Source organism: Antechinus flavipes, chromosome 2, assembly GCF_016432865.1.
Source record: "Antechinus flavipes isolate AdamAnt ecotype Samford, QLD, Australia chromosome 2, AdamAnt_v2, whole genome shotgun sequence".
NCBI lineage: Eukaryota > Metazoa > Chordata > Mammalia > Dasyuromorphia > Dasyuridae > Antechinus > Antechinus flavipes.
The window spans coordinates 406,600,545-406,616,517 of NC_067399.1; the positions used below are offsets into that span (position 1 = coordinate 406,600,545).

General features: G+C 35.1%; 1 protein-coding gene across 4 annotated transcripts in view; it reads left to right on the forward strand.

Moving 5' to 3' along the window:
* SGCD (sarcoglycan delta) overlaps window positions 1-15,973 on the forward strand; it is a 739,981-nt gene that overhangs the window by 640,819 nt on the left and 83,189 nt on the right. For all 4 annotated transcript variants that reach the window (XM_051978786.1, XM_051978784.1, XM_051978787.1 and 1 more), the window contains exon 6: window positions 15,482-15,554. In XM_051978786.1, the coding sequence (XP_051834746.1) occupies window positions 15,482-15,554 (73 nt within the window). The remainder of the gene's footprint in view (window positions 1-15,481; window positions 15,555-15,973) is intronic.

The window sequence follows — 15,973 nt, forward strand, 5'->3', positions numbered from 1 at the left end:
TTTGAAACCCAGCTTCAAAACCAATAAAATGATAGGTCTTGAAGAAAAAATATATCTCCTTTATTTTAAGCAGTTCTTTCATTATTAAAACAGGAATAATAATACTGACATTGCCTACTTCACAGGATTGCTTTGAGGAACAAACGAGATGCTATAAATGAATCACCTTGTGAAACAAAAAGTAATATAAAGGGAATTTCAAATATTTTAATGCAGTTCTAAACTTTAATTTAATTTTAACTATATGTGATTTTCTAGGTTCCAGATATGTTTCTGATCTTTTCTTAGATTCTGTGTTCTCCATACTCTTGTTCTTTTTCTATTTTATGGGCAATTTCAACCCACTTACATTGAATATGATGATTCCTCATTTTATATTTACTTCTAGCATATCTAATTATGCTTTTCCTCTTCTTATTACACAAACATTTATTTATAAAGAAATTTCTTTATAGTGACTTCTTTCTATTATTTTTCCTCACTTCCCACAATCCCTTTATCCATATTTGTATACTTTTCTTATGTATTCAAAATTATGATGTAGTAAGTTTCAATCCCTTCTTCCTTGTTTATTCCCTACTATATTCCTTTTTGCTTCCTCATTATTTTCTTTTCTTAAAATTATCAAAACAACAAAACCACTTTCATTTCTTCTGTTCATCTAATTGAATTTGCTCTATGATCTTTGAAGTCTTTAGAATTCTGAATTGATTCTTAAATTTCCCCCTTAAATTAGAATGAAAGCATTTTTTTTTCATTTTGTTCCTTTTAAGTCTCTGTCTTTTTCATTTGACTACCAGGTTTTCATTTAAAGTTTCTATTCATCTTTTGTCTTTTTATCAGGAATGTTTGAAAGTTCTCTATTTCATAAAAGATCCATTTTTTCCCTGTAAGCTTGTAAGTCATCCAGGATAACTTCATTTTGGCAGTAAGCCTTTAAGTAAGTCTTTAAGCTTTTTGGAATATTTTATTGCAAGTTTTCTCTCCTCAAAAATATTCATATTTCAGTCTTAATATTATATATTCTGATATTCTGAAAAAATATTGCATTTCAATCTTTGCTTAAATATGCTTAAGTTGTTTTTTTCTTTCACTTAAAATTTCTCAGTTTAGGCTATTATATTTTTGTAATTTTTAAAATTTTCTAGTTAGATGTTTCAGAGAAGATTCTTGGATTCTTTCTATTTTCACATTCTTCTCTGGGTCTAATAAATCTAGAAAGTATTTATTCATGATTACTAGAAATATAGTAACCAATATTTGTTTTGTTCTGTTTTCTGAGTTTCTAATGATTTTAAAATTCTCTCTCTTTGTCTTATTTTCCAAATCAATTATTTTTGATAGTTACCTTACATTTTGACCCGTCCAGCAGGCCATCAAAGTGTGGGTCCTGAGGCTGGCATTTGTCTGTAAGGCTAGGCCTGAAAAGGAATGGGATTAGAAATGAGGAGGGAGATCAGTTGGGGTGAAACAAAGTCTCAGTTTAATGAATGAAGAGGGTCTAGTTAAATACATTTCTGAATGGGGGGTTGCAAAGTAAAGAATGTCACACCAGATATGTGGCAGACATCCTGGAGCCTAATCGTTATCTTGCACCTGGGCTGATAGGGCCAATTTTCTGGGACACACATCATCTTGTCTCAGGAGTTTAGGGTGTATAGTTTGTTTACGATAAGGTTGTAGCTTCAGAATTTATGTGCAGGCGATTACATTCTTCTTTAGCTCTTTGATTCCAAGGACATGGTCTCTGGCATGTCCCCCAAGGACATGGTCTCTGGCATGTCCCCCAAGGACATGGTCTCTGGCAAAATTTTCTATTTTCCCCCAATTATTTGGCTTTGTGCTGATATTTCTTATTTTTTATGAAGCTGTTTGAATTTTTAAATGAACCATTACTTGGGTAAGATTTTTTACCTTCTTTTCTAAACGATTCTCCTTCCAATTTTTCCCTCCAAAGCAATTTCACTTAGAATTCCAGTTTAAAAAATAATTTATCTTATTTCTTTAGAATATTTTTACACTTCTTGTGTTTGTGTCATTTTTTTATCTCTGAGTTCCTATATGTATCTGCCATGAAGAAATTTTTCTATATTTGCTACTTCACCATTTCTTAATCCATAATAGTCCTTTATAATGTTTAGTGTTTTCTTGCATTTAGTCATAATGCCTCAGTTTCTGATCTCAGACTTTGTGACAGGGCCAACCTCTATAATCTTCTTCAATCTTCCAGCTTTTGTTGTTGTTCTTCAGTCTTGAGCTGGATAAAGGAAATTACTGTTGTTTAACTTTGGATTTTTTGTTTATCATTTGATGCAGTAACCTTTTTAGATGATCAGTAGAGTACATGTGAAATAACTGAGCTCATTTATAATCTTTTATGCCACAATCTTAAACTTAAGTCTATATAATTCTCAGAAGTTAACAAGCACTTCCAGGAACCAAAATGGTAAAGTAATCTCCCAAAATTCTCCCATATTTACTTCCATGAAAATACTGTCCCAAAACAAATCCTGTAAGAACAGAACTAGCAAAAAGATTGGATATAATAATCATTTAGCCCCCAAAAAACTTCGCAAGATGAGCAAGATGGGTCTGTCATACTTATGGAATATGGTCCAGAACAGTAAGCATCCTACCTCAGCAATATAGTGGGAGATCTTTACCCCACAGCAGTGGAACAGGCAAACATCAACACCAAGACTCTGCCACATGTCTCAGCATAGATAGGGGAATCGGCAGCCTCTAGCTCCAAGAACCTGCCATATATTTCAGCATAGCCCTGACAAATAGACATGTACCAGTGACCAGATTTTCAAGTGCTTCATCGTAACCCCAGGCAACCAGGCAACCTCCAGTGACTAGATTTCCACATATTTCAGCATAGCACCAGGAAATGGGTAACCTCCAGTGGCTAGATATCCTTGTACTTCAGCATAGCCCTGAGAAAACACAGAAACATCCCACTGGCTTTAGCACACTTCAAACACCAGCAGTAAGACCACAGTTCAGCACCAGATAAACTCCCTGACTCCCACAGCCTCCTATAGTGCCAGTTCTTCCACATCAAATGCAGCACTAGATTTGAGGGTCTTTTGTGGGCTCAGGGCAACATCAGTGCAGCATCAGGTATGTAACCAGAACACCATCCCTAGCACAAAAAATCTGAGACAGTGTCCTTTCTACCCCAGGAGCAAAGCTCACATTTAAAAGAAAGGGGAAAAGCCAGGAAAAGATGAGCAAACAATAAGAAGAATCTGATAAGACACACACTCAAAAGAGAAAAAAAAATCAAAAAAACTAAGAAGTAGTCTCAAACCAGGAAAGAACTCATGGAAGAACTCAAAAAAGAGCTTTAAAAATCATATCCAAGAGGTAGAAGGAAATGCGAGAAAAAAAAATTGATAGCTATATAAGTTGAAAAAAAAAGTCAACAGCTTGGAGAAGGAAAAATAACTCCATTAAAAAAAAAGAATTGACCAAATGAAAAAAAGAGATACAAAAATCCATGGAATAAAACAAATCCTTAAAAAGTACAATTAGCCAAATTAGAAAAGGAAGCACAAAAGTTAACTAAGGAAAACAACTCTTAAAAATTAGAGTTGAACAAATGGAAGTTAATGACTCTGAGACATCAAAAATCAAACACATTCAAAAGAATGAAAAAATAGAAGAAAATGTAAATATCTTGTTGGAAAAACAACTGACCTGGAAAATAAATCCAAGAAAAACAACATCAAAATCACTGGACTACCTGAAAACTATAATCAAAAGGAGGACATGGATAGCATATTTTGAGAAATTAACAATGAAAAATTATTTTGATATTCTGGAATTAGAAAGGAAAATAAGCAAGAAAGAATCCACTGATCACCTCAGGGGAAAAAAACCAAAAATAAACATTTCAAGGAACATTATAGCAAAATTATAGAACTATCAGCACAAGAAAAAAATACTGCAAATTACCAAAAAAAAATTCAAATATTAGGGATCAATAATCAGGTTTACACAGGACTTAGCTGCAACAACATTAAAAGTTCATAAGACACAGAACATGATATTCCAGAAGACAAAGAAGCTAAGATTATAACCACTTATCTGGTGAAAATAAGCATAGTACTTCTCTTTTCTTTCATAATAATAGCTTTTTACTTTTCCGAAGACAGTTTTCAACATTCACATTTGCAAAATCCTGTGTTCCAAATTTTTCTCCCTCCCTCTACAATTTTCCCCTAGACATCAAGCAATCTATTATAGGTTAAACATGTGTAATTCTCTCAAACACATTGCTATATTCATCATGTTGCACCAAAAAAAAATTCAGATCAAAAGGGGGAAAAAATAAAGCATGAGAAAGGGGGAAAAATAAGGAAGCAAACACCATCATCAAAAAAGGCAAAAATACTATACTTTGATCCATATTCAATCTTCACAGTACTCTCTGAATGTAGAGGTTTCTCTCCATCACAAATCTACTGGAATTTCTTTGAATCACCTCATTGTTGAAAAGAGCCAAATCCATCACAGTTGATCATCACTTAATCTTGCTGTTGCTGTGTACGATGTTCTCTTGGTTCTGCTGACTCCACTTGGCATCAGTTCATGTGAGTCTTTCCAGGCTTTTATGAAATCAGCCTGCTTATCATTTCTTATAAAACATGAATATTCCATTGTTCACCAATTCACCATTCACCATTCTGATGGGCATATTCACTCAATTTCCATTTCCCAAGCATAATTCTTCAAGGGAGAAAATGGTCATTTGATGAAATACAAGGATTTTAAATCTTCATAAGGATAAGACCATGCACACATATATTGTATCTAGGATATATTGCAACATATTTAACATGGGACTGCTTGCCATCTAGGGGAGAGGGTGGAGGGAAAGAGGGGAAAAATCAGAACAGAAGTGAGTACAAGGGATAATGTTATAAAAAATTACCCTGGCATGGGTTCTGTCAATAAAAAGTTATTATAATAATAAAAAAGAGGGGAAAAAAAGGATAAGACCATGAACCAAAAAAAAAAAATCTCCAATATCAAGACCCAAGAGAAGCCTAAAAAAATAAAGGGAAGAAAAAAAATATATAAGGGATTCAAAGGAGCTGAACTGCCTATATTCCTACATAGGAAAGTGATACTAATATCACTAAATGTAACATTTCTAGTGCAGCTAGAAGGAGCTAGGAGTATACAGAGTCAAAGGGTATGAGTATAAGGTGAATTTGAAGGGAAAAATATAAAGAATAAGGGATGGGAAAGAAGAGTACACTAGGTACAGAAGGAAGAAAGAATTAGAATGGGGTAGACCATTTCATATAAAGAGGTTCAAAAAACCTATTACACAAGAGAAAGATGGGGGGTGGACAATAGACATCACTTGAACTTTGATCTCTTCAATAATGGTTCAGAGAGGGAATAACAAACATAATTAGTTGAATATTAAAAAATCAATAAGCAATAAGCTCAAAACAATGTTCAAAATAAATGTTAACAAAAAAGAACAGTTTAAAATAATGCCCAATACATTTATTCTAATAATGATTCCAGGTTGTACCATACCAAAATTAGATGGTTTTATACCAGAGTGAAGGACTGCCATACTTTCTGACCCTCACTAAATATTTATTATTTTTCTTATGTATGAATATTATTTTTAATTTGATATTTAACATCATGGGACATCCACTCCTAGATTACTTGAAAAGGAAAATAGTTTTAAAAACATTAGATACTATGGAGCATTTCCTTGACAGGCCACATGATATCATGAAAAGAGTATTGCACTCAAAATCAAAGGTAAAATGAATCATCACTTGGTTCTATTGCTTACTAAACCATGTGATCATGGGCAAATTAATGCATTACTTTAATCCTTGCTTTTTCCATCTATAAAATGAAAACAATATTATTTGTAGTTGCAGTATTTACTTTACAGAGTTTTGTGATTAAAAACTCTTTGTAAGCCATAATACTCGAAGTCAGCTAAGTTGTACAATGGGTAAAGTCCTGGGACTGGATCAGAAAAGAGCAGAGTTCAAATCTGATCTCAGATACTTCCTAGCAGTGTGATCCTGGGCATAAAATTGGAGAAGAAAATGCCCAAATGACGCCAGTTTCTTTACCTAGAAAAGCCCTAGATAGTTGGGGTCATAAAGAGACAAATATGACTGAAAAATAACAAGTCAAAAACAATTGTATGCTGACTACTATCATTAATGTGTTCATGTTTTCTTTGTATGACATTCCTATTCATCACTAAAGATGGCTATGCCTAGGTACTCCATATCGCAGACCTTTTGAGAAGAAAGCAGAGAAAAAGGCAATTTTTAGAAAAAAAAATTGGGGGGGAATGGCTTAATGAACTGCTTATTTTAGAATCATTGAATTTTGAATTATAGGATCACATAGAATTAGAAGAGATCTTAGAGGTCATTGACTTTTTAGAGGTCATTACTTCACAATGAGACCCAGAAAGATGGCTCCTACAAGGTCCCACAATAAGAAACAAAGCCAGGATTTGGATTCCAGCCACTCTCCTGAATCAAAATCTAATATTCTGTTTGCTACACTATAAAAAGTCTTAAAAATAATGTGTCAGTAATTTTTTCTAATTCCTTTTTTTATCAATACACAATCATTTCCAAATATATCATCCACAATTTAATCCTACCTTATAACAAATACAAGGATAAACAAAAGTAACCAATAGTATATATCACATTTTCCTCATAGTCCGCCATCTCTAGAAGGAGGAAGGAAATGTGTTTCATCATCATTTATCTAAGATAAAGATTCATTACTGAGAGTTGTTCTGGGCTACTTTTTAGTGTTGTTTCCATTTACATTATTATAGCAATTATATATATATATTTACTTGATTCTGCCTACTTTGTTCCCTATCAGATCAAAAAAGTTTTCTCAAGTTTCTCTGAATTCCTCATAGTTATTGCTTATTTGGAATAACTGCCCTCCATTTTTTTCATATGCCATGTTTTTATTCATCCATTCCCCAATCTATGAGCAACCATATTTGTTCTAGTTTTTTTTTTTTTGCTACCATAAAAAGTATAGACCTTTAATTTTATAAAGAAAGAAACTGAGGCCCAGAGAGAACAAAGTATTTGTTAGAGATAGGCACATAATTCCAATCTTTTGCTTTTTTCCCATTTAATTACTCCCTCCATCCTGTTACTCCTAAGTGTCCCAAGGAGGAAATATCTCTGACATCAAGCTCCAAATTGGAAGCATCTCTTTCCTGACAAGAGAAACCAGCTTCTTGTTACCATGGTGACTGAGTGCATCTGAGGTCTTTTGACAAGTTTACCCCCCACCTATGCCAGTAGGGGAAAGAGCTATTGAGCGGATCTTTACGGTGATTCAAAACACTTTAGATAGATCCTGTCACATGCTTTATAAGTTCCTGATTGATCGTGTAGAATTAAGTTATTGGGCAGAGAACCAGCTAATGGAAACACATTGATGAAATCATTTTTGAGAGACATTAAATGGAACTTAAAATAAAGCTGAAATGGCTTTATGGATTTTTCACTCAAACTGTTTATGAACATTTATTGCCAGTAAATTACAGAGTGTCAAAAGAGGGAATCAGTAGGTATTGTTTTAATAGAAGCCTTTTTGAAATAATAAAAATGAGGATTATTTATTACTTCAGAATTGGGATTGTATGGAATGGGGAAATGCATCTTATAGAGTGGTGGTCCACTGTGAACTGCAGGTGGTTGGACACTGGAAAATGGTGAAAAAAAAATTATACTATGCTATCTAACTTGATAAAACCTCCTTAGCTAAATCTTTTTCCTTCTCTGGACCTTATTTTTCTCATCTGTAAATTGAATGAGTTGGAATAAATGCTCTCTTAGGTCCCTTCCATTCAGATTTTCTTACTTTGTAATAACAAAGGAAATTAATATATTTTGTTTAGTTTTAGTTTTAAGAAGCATGAACATTTCCAAGTCAATATGAGTCATTTTAAAAGAGAAATAATTGAGAGTTTAATAAGAAGCATTACTTAAGGATATAAAACTCTTTTTTAAATTTCATACTCCATAAAAGGGTGAATGAATGGAAAAAAGTTACACTTACCCAAGTGCAATGGAAGACAAGGTGAGAAATCAGTCTTCTGATGCCTTTTGACAAGTTGGCTAAAAAGTTTTCTCTTTCAGAGCCATAATCCTTAAAGAACCAAGGACAGGTACAGGACAAATAGAAAAATGGAATGCAAGGTTACAGCCAGGTAAACTGTGACAAATGACTGAGGCAGAATAGCCAAAGCAACTAAGATCACATCCAGAGTATTGTGTCTAGTTCTTGATGCTATGTCTTAGGTCACTCAGTAATCGATCCTATTTGCCAACATTGTGTCAAGTGTGAGAAACAGAAAAAGAGGTAAAAGACAGTCCTTGCTCAAAAAAGAGTTCACAACCAAATGAGGAAAGCAATGAGAAGACCACAGAGGGTTTAGAGCAAGGAATGTTAATCCTGAAAGTAATCATATTGAGATCATGCCCTGTAAGGAACAGATAAAGGGAGTGGTATCATTTAATTTGAACAAGAAAGGATTTGTGGGATATGTTATAAGATAACTTCAAAAATTTGTAAGGACAGCATATGGAAGAGAATCCGAACTTTTTCTGCTTGACTTCAGTAGACAGAACTAGGATTAATCATGAAAGTTAGGAAATGGTGGATTTAACTTTTGGGCAGCTAAATGGCTCAATGGATAGAGTTCTGACTTGGAGTCAAGAACTCAATTAAAATCTATCCTCAGACACTTCGTAGTTGTGTAATCCTAGGAAATTCCCTTCACTTGTTTGCCTTAGCTTCTTGATCTGTAAAATGAACTGAAGAAGGAAGGCAATATCTGCCAAAAAAATACCAAATGACTCACAAAGAATCACACATAACTGAAAGGACTGAACAATAGAAACATAAATTTATGGTTAATGTACACTTTCCAATACCTAGAACTGTCCAAAAATAGAAAGGACTTCCTCAGGAGGTGAGGGGATTTCCCACCTAAAGAATCCTAACAAATACTGGATGAGCACTTATCATGGATCTTCCAAAGGGGATTCTTCAGTTTCATGAAGGATTAGGTATCCTCTGTCATCTGATCATCTCCTACTCTGAGATCCCATAGTCCTTTAAAAAAAAAATTAAACCAAAAAGCAACAGGTACTTATTGTGTCTACTGTATACTAGCACAAGTCAGTGGCACCGTGGACTGAATGCCGGGCTTGAAGCCAAGTTCAAATCTGACACCTACCAACTGTGTGACTCTGAGCAAGTCACCTAACTGATTGCCTCATTTTTTCTCATCTATTAAATGATCAGGAGAAGGAAATGACAAACTATTCCAGTATCTAGACTAGGCAGCCTCTACAATATCTTCCATTCTGAGATCCCGTGGTTCTTTGTTTCTTTACAATGCATCTGGGAACTAAGTGACCAGATTTTTTTTTAAGTCTGTGAGAAAGTATCATGTCATCATTAAGTCCTTGAGAAATATTCATCTGTCACTTTTTAGCTGTCTCTAAGAACCCACTGCCAGGCCCCGAGAATGTGAAATCGGTATGGCTTTGTTGCACATAAGCAACTTTCCAAGAAAAAAACAGATTCATCTTGGAGCAGGGAAAATGAGACCAGCAGTCAGTTCCCATCAGTATTTGTTCCTCCAGTTTTCCTTGCTGCCCAAGTAGCAGAACTCCATTACTGGAGTGGAGCGGTGAGTACACAGAAGGAGAGATTTTAATCATTTGTTGTACAATATTGCTATTTTAGAAGTATTTAAAAATCTAATGAGGAGGAGAATATAAAATGATATACAAAAGGCCTACTGATGTAACAGAACTAATTAAAAGTAAATCCAAAGCTTTGGTTTTGTTTTATAGTGTAACAAATGAATTAATAATGACGGGATTCCTCAAGAGCAGTATACTAGAATGAAATTCGGCATTCAATCTTGGAATATCCTCTGTAATGTGGGGTATTGTAGGAGGAACCGAGGTGTTCTATGATGCCTCCTCAATCAATCATGCACCAGGGATGTAGATTAGTGTAGGGGAATACCAGGAAATCTGAAACTTCCTTGACTATCTTTTGTTGTAGCTGATGGGAAATAGCTTATAAAAGCAAAATGAGTACTCTTTGCTATCATTACACACAGTCGCCTTCCCATCATGTTCAATGTTAAGTGTCCCCTAGTTCCTTTCCTCTTTTGCCTTCTCCTTTCATTACATCACCTGTGGCACTAACCTTATTAGTGATAAACTTATGGTGACCCTCAATAGTTTCATCTCAGACTCTTTCCGTGAACCTGCATTCAGGGAATCCTATCTGTGGATGATGCTCCATTCCTGGCAGCCCCAGTTGTCCCTTATCTCATGCTTAATGGTACAATGTGCCAAGAGGAAGAGTCAGCATATTCTTACTTCCAGCTTCTAACCCAAACGGCGCTGTCCTCATTTTGCAGTTTCTGTTCTTTTGATGTCCAATTTATCTCTGTACAATAAACATTTATTAAGTACTTACTAAATAATGATAAATAACTAGCTTATATGTTACTCTTTAAGGCTTGCAAAGTACTTTGCAAATATTCTTTTTCATCCTCACAACATCCATACTAGGTGGATTTTATTATTATCCTCCTTTCTTTTTACAGATTAGGAAACTGAAGCAGAGAGAAATTAAATTCCTTGCCCAGGATCACAAAGTTGCTTAGTTTCTGAGGCTTAATTTGAAATCAGATCTTTCTTATTCTACTACTGTAGTCCACTGTACCTCCTAGTTACCCATAAATGTTCCAGATACTGTGCTAAACACTAAGGATACAAAGAAAAGCAAAAACAGTTCTTTCCCTGAAAGAGTTCACATTTGAACCCAGAAAACAACATACAAGCAACTATGTACAGAGAAGAAATATATGGAATAGGTGGGAGATCATTTCAGAGGGAAGGTATAGGCATTTGCTGGGGGAAGGGGAGAAAAGGAGGGGAAGAAAAGGGACCAAGAAAGGCCTCTTGCAAAAGGTAGGTTTATCACCATTTGCATTCTTTTTGCAGTCATCTGCAGTCCTAGATTCCAGATCATTCTCATTTCTTTCTGAAGGAGTTCAATAACTGATTTAAAGTCTTACTATCTGTCCTAATTCCTTCTATTCTATCTATAGTCTTCTATATACTGAGAAAATTAAGATTGTCAACTCTATTTCCCTTATTTCACACACTGGTCATTTCCTAAGGAAAAAGTAGCCCTTCTCCTTGCCAAGACCTCACTTATGCTCTTGATCACATCTTCCCGTCATCTTCAGCTCAGCCTATTACCCATCCCACCCCGTCTCTCTACCTCTTTCTTGGCTTCTTTCCCATAGCCTGTAAATGTAATGAATTCTCCCTCATTCTTTAAAAAATAAAAAAATTTTTAAAAAAAGCTTTCACCTTATCCTGCCGTCTCCTTTCATCACCCAAAATTTAGAAAGAATCAACATTTACATTCTGCCTCCATTTCTTCACAACCATTTCTTTCTCAGCAGCTTGAAATCCAGTTTCCACTTTGATCTACCTATTAAAAGCACTCTCCAAGAATGTCACCAATCTTTATTTTTTTGTCCCTTTCCTTCTAACCCTTTCTTCAGCTTTTGGTATTCTCAACCACCATCTCTTCCTGAATATTTCCTCTCCTCCTCTTCCCCTTTATCTTTCTCCTGCTCAACCTCCTTTCTCTCCCCCATGAGTTCAGATATCATCTCTAGATAGGGAACTCTGAGATTTATATAAATAGTCTTGATCTTTCTCCTCAATTCTAGTTCTCCATCATTAACTACCTACTCATGATCTAGGCACTGTGGCAGCAGAGTTTCAAAGGGACATAATCACCTCTGTCCTGTGTGGCTGACAGGGCTATTGTCACAAGAAAGTAATGATAGATTTAAAAACACTTGGAAAAGGTAAAAATGCTACACAGCCAGAAGGTGTTATGATCATTACCAGCATCATCATTACTGGGTATTTTCTCCATATATGTTTTAAGTGACCTTGAAAAATAATATGACCCATAGCCACAGGGGACTCAATGCAGCAGAGTTGTTTATCATGTGCTGGAGCAAAGGTACCAGACCTGAAAAAGAATGAGACCTGTGAAGTAGGGGCTAAAGGAGGCAACTTGACTCACCATGCCTGAGAAACTTATTCCTCTGCTCAGTCCTCATCTCTACTCTGTGAAAGGGGGAGAATCCTGCTGAACATGTTAAATGGCTTTTTATGGGAAGGTACATTGATTTTAGGCCACTGATTTCAGAGATTTGTTTGCAATTTTTAAGAAATTGATTTTTAAAATATTGTTTCCCTATCCTATGTCAAAGATAACTTTGCTTAGGTTTGTGAAAATAAAAAGATGAAAGTTGCTGCCTCTTCCCTAAAGCAGTTTACCATCTAAATATTTAAAGGCAGGAGATTAACATAAAAATCATATATTTAGAGGAAGGCAGGACCTCAGGAGGCCATCGAGATCAACTGCCTTATGTTATAAAAGATGAAATCAAGACAGAGGAAAAGTGGGCAACTTTGTTCAAGGTCACACAAATAATAAGTGTCAGAGACAGGATTTGAATTCAAGACTTCTGACTTCAAAGTCAGGGCTTCATGCAATAATCCAAAATTACAGAACAGTCTTAAACATATAGATTGGTGCACACTACAAATAAAGGCCTGGAAGTTCTGAGAGTGGGAGACAATATCAGGCTAGTTTAGATCAAAGAGCACTTTATGAGAAGTACATTTGAAGTAGAGTAAGGGAGGAGAAGAGAGCATAAATTGGATTATAGAAAGGTGAAGAATTATAGCTGGCTCTACTTTTCCAAGGCTTATAAAGTTTTCTTTTTATCATATTTAGGGGAAAAGGCATTATGAAAATGTCTAAAGAGTTCCCAGATTAAGAAAGGCCCAATGATAATTTTTTTAAAAAAATGATTCAATAAAATTGTTGCTGCTGTTGTAAAATTAGTCAAAACTTCCTTTTTTTATTTCCACGTTCCTTTACCATTCCAAATTGGAACCAATCACATATGACCCTCTGGCATTAAAAAATCATGAAACCAATTCATTTTCCTAGAAACATGCATTTTTGCCTATGTCACAATTTGAAATTGTGGTTGTTAGTAGAAGCAATCAACCCATTTTAATGCTAAAAAAAAAGCTTGGAAATTTAGTTAAACATGTACATATGTGTTAAATGAAGCAGAATTCATTTGCTCACATACCCTCCTCCAGCACTACTACTAGGGCACAGTGAACTGATTGCTAGGCCTGGTATCTTCCTGAGTTCAAATCTTGCCTCAGACACTTAATAGCTGTACGATCTTGGACAAGTCACTTAACTAAGGGCTCAGTTTCCTCATCTGTAAAATGAGCTGGAAAAGGAAATGACAAAACATTCCATTATTTTAGCTATGAAAACTCCAAAAGGGATCACAAAGAATAGGACATGATTGAAAATGACTTAACACACTGATCACTCCAATAACTACAGTAGTGCATGGTTATTTAGATAAGTTAAGGATACTGTCTTGACTTAGTTTAATAGAAAAGCAAACATCCAGTGAAATTGATGGTGATAAACTTAGACTTAAATGATTTGGAAACAGTTCAGAGTGGACAAATCAGATAATAACAGCCTTCATGGACAGTGAGGTGCAGCTGCTGCTGACAACTTGTAAAGATAAAAGCTGATGGTAAAATCAAGAGCTAAATATCTAGATTGGGTCAAGGGATTGATGTTAATACCCAAAGTATAAAGCTTTGAACTTTAAGTGATTCTTTATGAATTTTAAAAGGGGAGAAAACCTTTTTCTGAGGCTAATAAGTCGAATTTTGCTTTACACTAAAGGGACTGGAATTTTAAAAAACCTCATAGGATCAAACTGTGGCGATTGATGTAATACATTTGCAAATACAGAACTAAGAAGAATGAGAATTTTATTTCAAGATAAAATTGCACTATCAGCTTATATTTATTTGCATTTAAGTCAATTGCACAGATAAGAAAAATTATAATGAATTATGGAAAAAGAGAAAAAATGTCAATTAATGAACTCGGGAACATCTCTTTACTTAGATTATGCTGAAAAAACTTCAGTTGTTCCATAATCATGCCAAATTTTCATTTACCTCTCATCCTTCTCATCCTCCCCAGCATTAGTTAGCAGCAGTTGTCCTTTTCTAATTTGTGACTTAAAATTTAACAGGACTTCACCCTCTCAGTTCCCAAAACATTTCCAGACCACAATCTTATCAACTGTTTCTGAGGAGCCAGAATCTGACTCTAATATTTCTAAATGTTATTTCAAACCAAGATGTGATTTGTTCCTTGGGCAATTTTCAGTGATGTAAACATAGGCTTATTTTTGTTCTTTCTTTTATTCATCTATGACCAAAAAAAACCCTTTTTTTAGTTTTTAGTTGGATTCAAAAGAAGAAATGATTTGTCCAAGATCATATTCCCATTTAATGATTAGCCATATGAGGCTAGAACTAAGGTTTTCTGAGTCCCAAGTCAGGCTTCTTTCAGCTATATCTCACTGATCTCAGGAGGAAATAGGGCAAAGGGGTTGCATGAAGGAGTAGGGGAAATTAAATATATGTTCTGAACTTTAGTCAGTATTGCTACCTCTATGTACTCATGACTTAGTTCCTCCACTAAAATGATTTTCTGATATATCATAACATGGAAGTATCCCTAGGTTCTTGATGACCATATGAGCAAAATACTAAAGTCTCACAGGTCCCCCTAAGATGGAAATTCTACTGTTCTTCAAGTATTTGCTCAACTAGGAGAAAAGCAGCTCATCACCAGTGTGATGGCTCTTTAAGTCATAGCAACTCACAAAATTGTTTGCTTAAGTTAAGCAAGGTTGCAATCTGCATCGACAGGGAGAACACATGAATCAGTGAAAATATTAATCTTCAAAGTGTTATTTAATTATTGCATTCTAAACATTCCATAGATAGAGCACTGGGCCTTGATTCAGGAGGATCAGATTTCAAATCCAACTCTAGACACTTCCTAGCTGTGTGGCCCTGTGCAAATCACCTAACCCTACCTGCCTCAATTTCCTCATCTGTAAATTGATATGGGAAAGGAATGGCAAACCATTCTAGCTTCTCTGGCAAGAAAACCTCCATTAGGGTCACAGAGAATTAAACAAATGAAAAACAACAAACATTTTTTATTGAAGCTTTTTATTTTCAAAACATATGCAAGGATAATTTTTCAGCATTGACCCTTGCAAAACTTTGTGTTCCAATTTCCCTCCCTCTTGGCCCCATCCCTTCCCTAGATGGCAAGTAATCCAATTGACAACAAACTTTTTTGCATGTGTTTTTTTATATTTTGGGACAAAGGGAGTCAAAGTAATGTGCCATCCCCTACTAACAATGTTTTGTTTTCTATCTTGTCATTACAGGAGCAGAAGGCACAGTGTTCCCTAAATCTATAGAAACGCCTAATGTGAGGGCAGAACCCTTCAAGGAACTAAGGTAATCTTTGTGATCTAGTTTGTACCTATGCACATAATTGACATGTTATTGAAATTGGATGATCTGCTAAGTTGCATTTTTTTTTCCTGCTGACAATTGAGTTTCCAGCTGAGTTTTCTTTTGAGTGCAAATATCTAGAGGGAATAGAAATGTCATAGAAAAAATCATAGAATGGGGCAGATGAAACAAATAGAACATGGTAAATAGGAACAATATCTCAATAATCAAGGTCTTGGGGGTCATGAAGTACTAGTTGAAAAACAGAAGATGGTAGAATCACAAATTTAGAGGTGGAAAATCCCTTAGAGGTCATCTACACATCCTCTTAAAGAGTCCAATCACCTTATTTTTCAGAAGAGGAAACAGAAATATACAGAGATTGAGTGACTTGCCCAAAGGTTAGTGGCAAAGTTAGGATT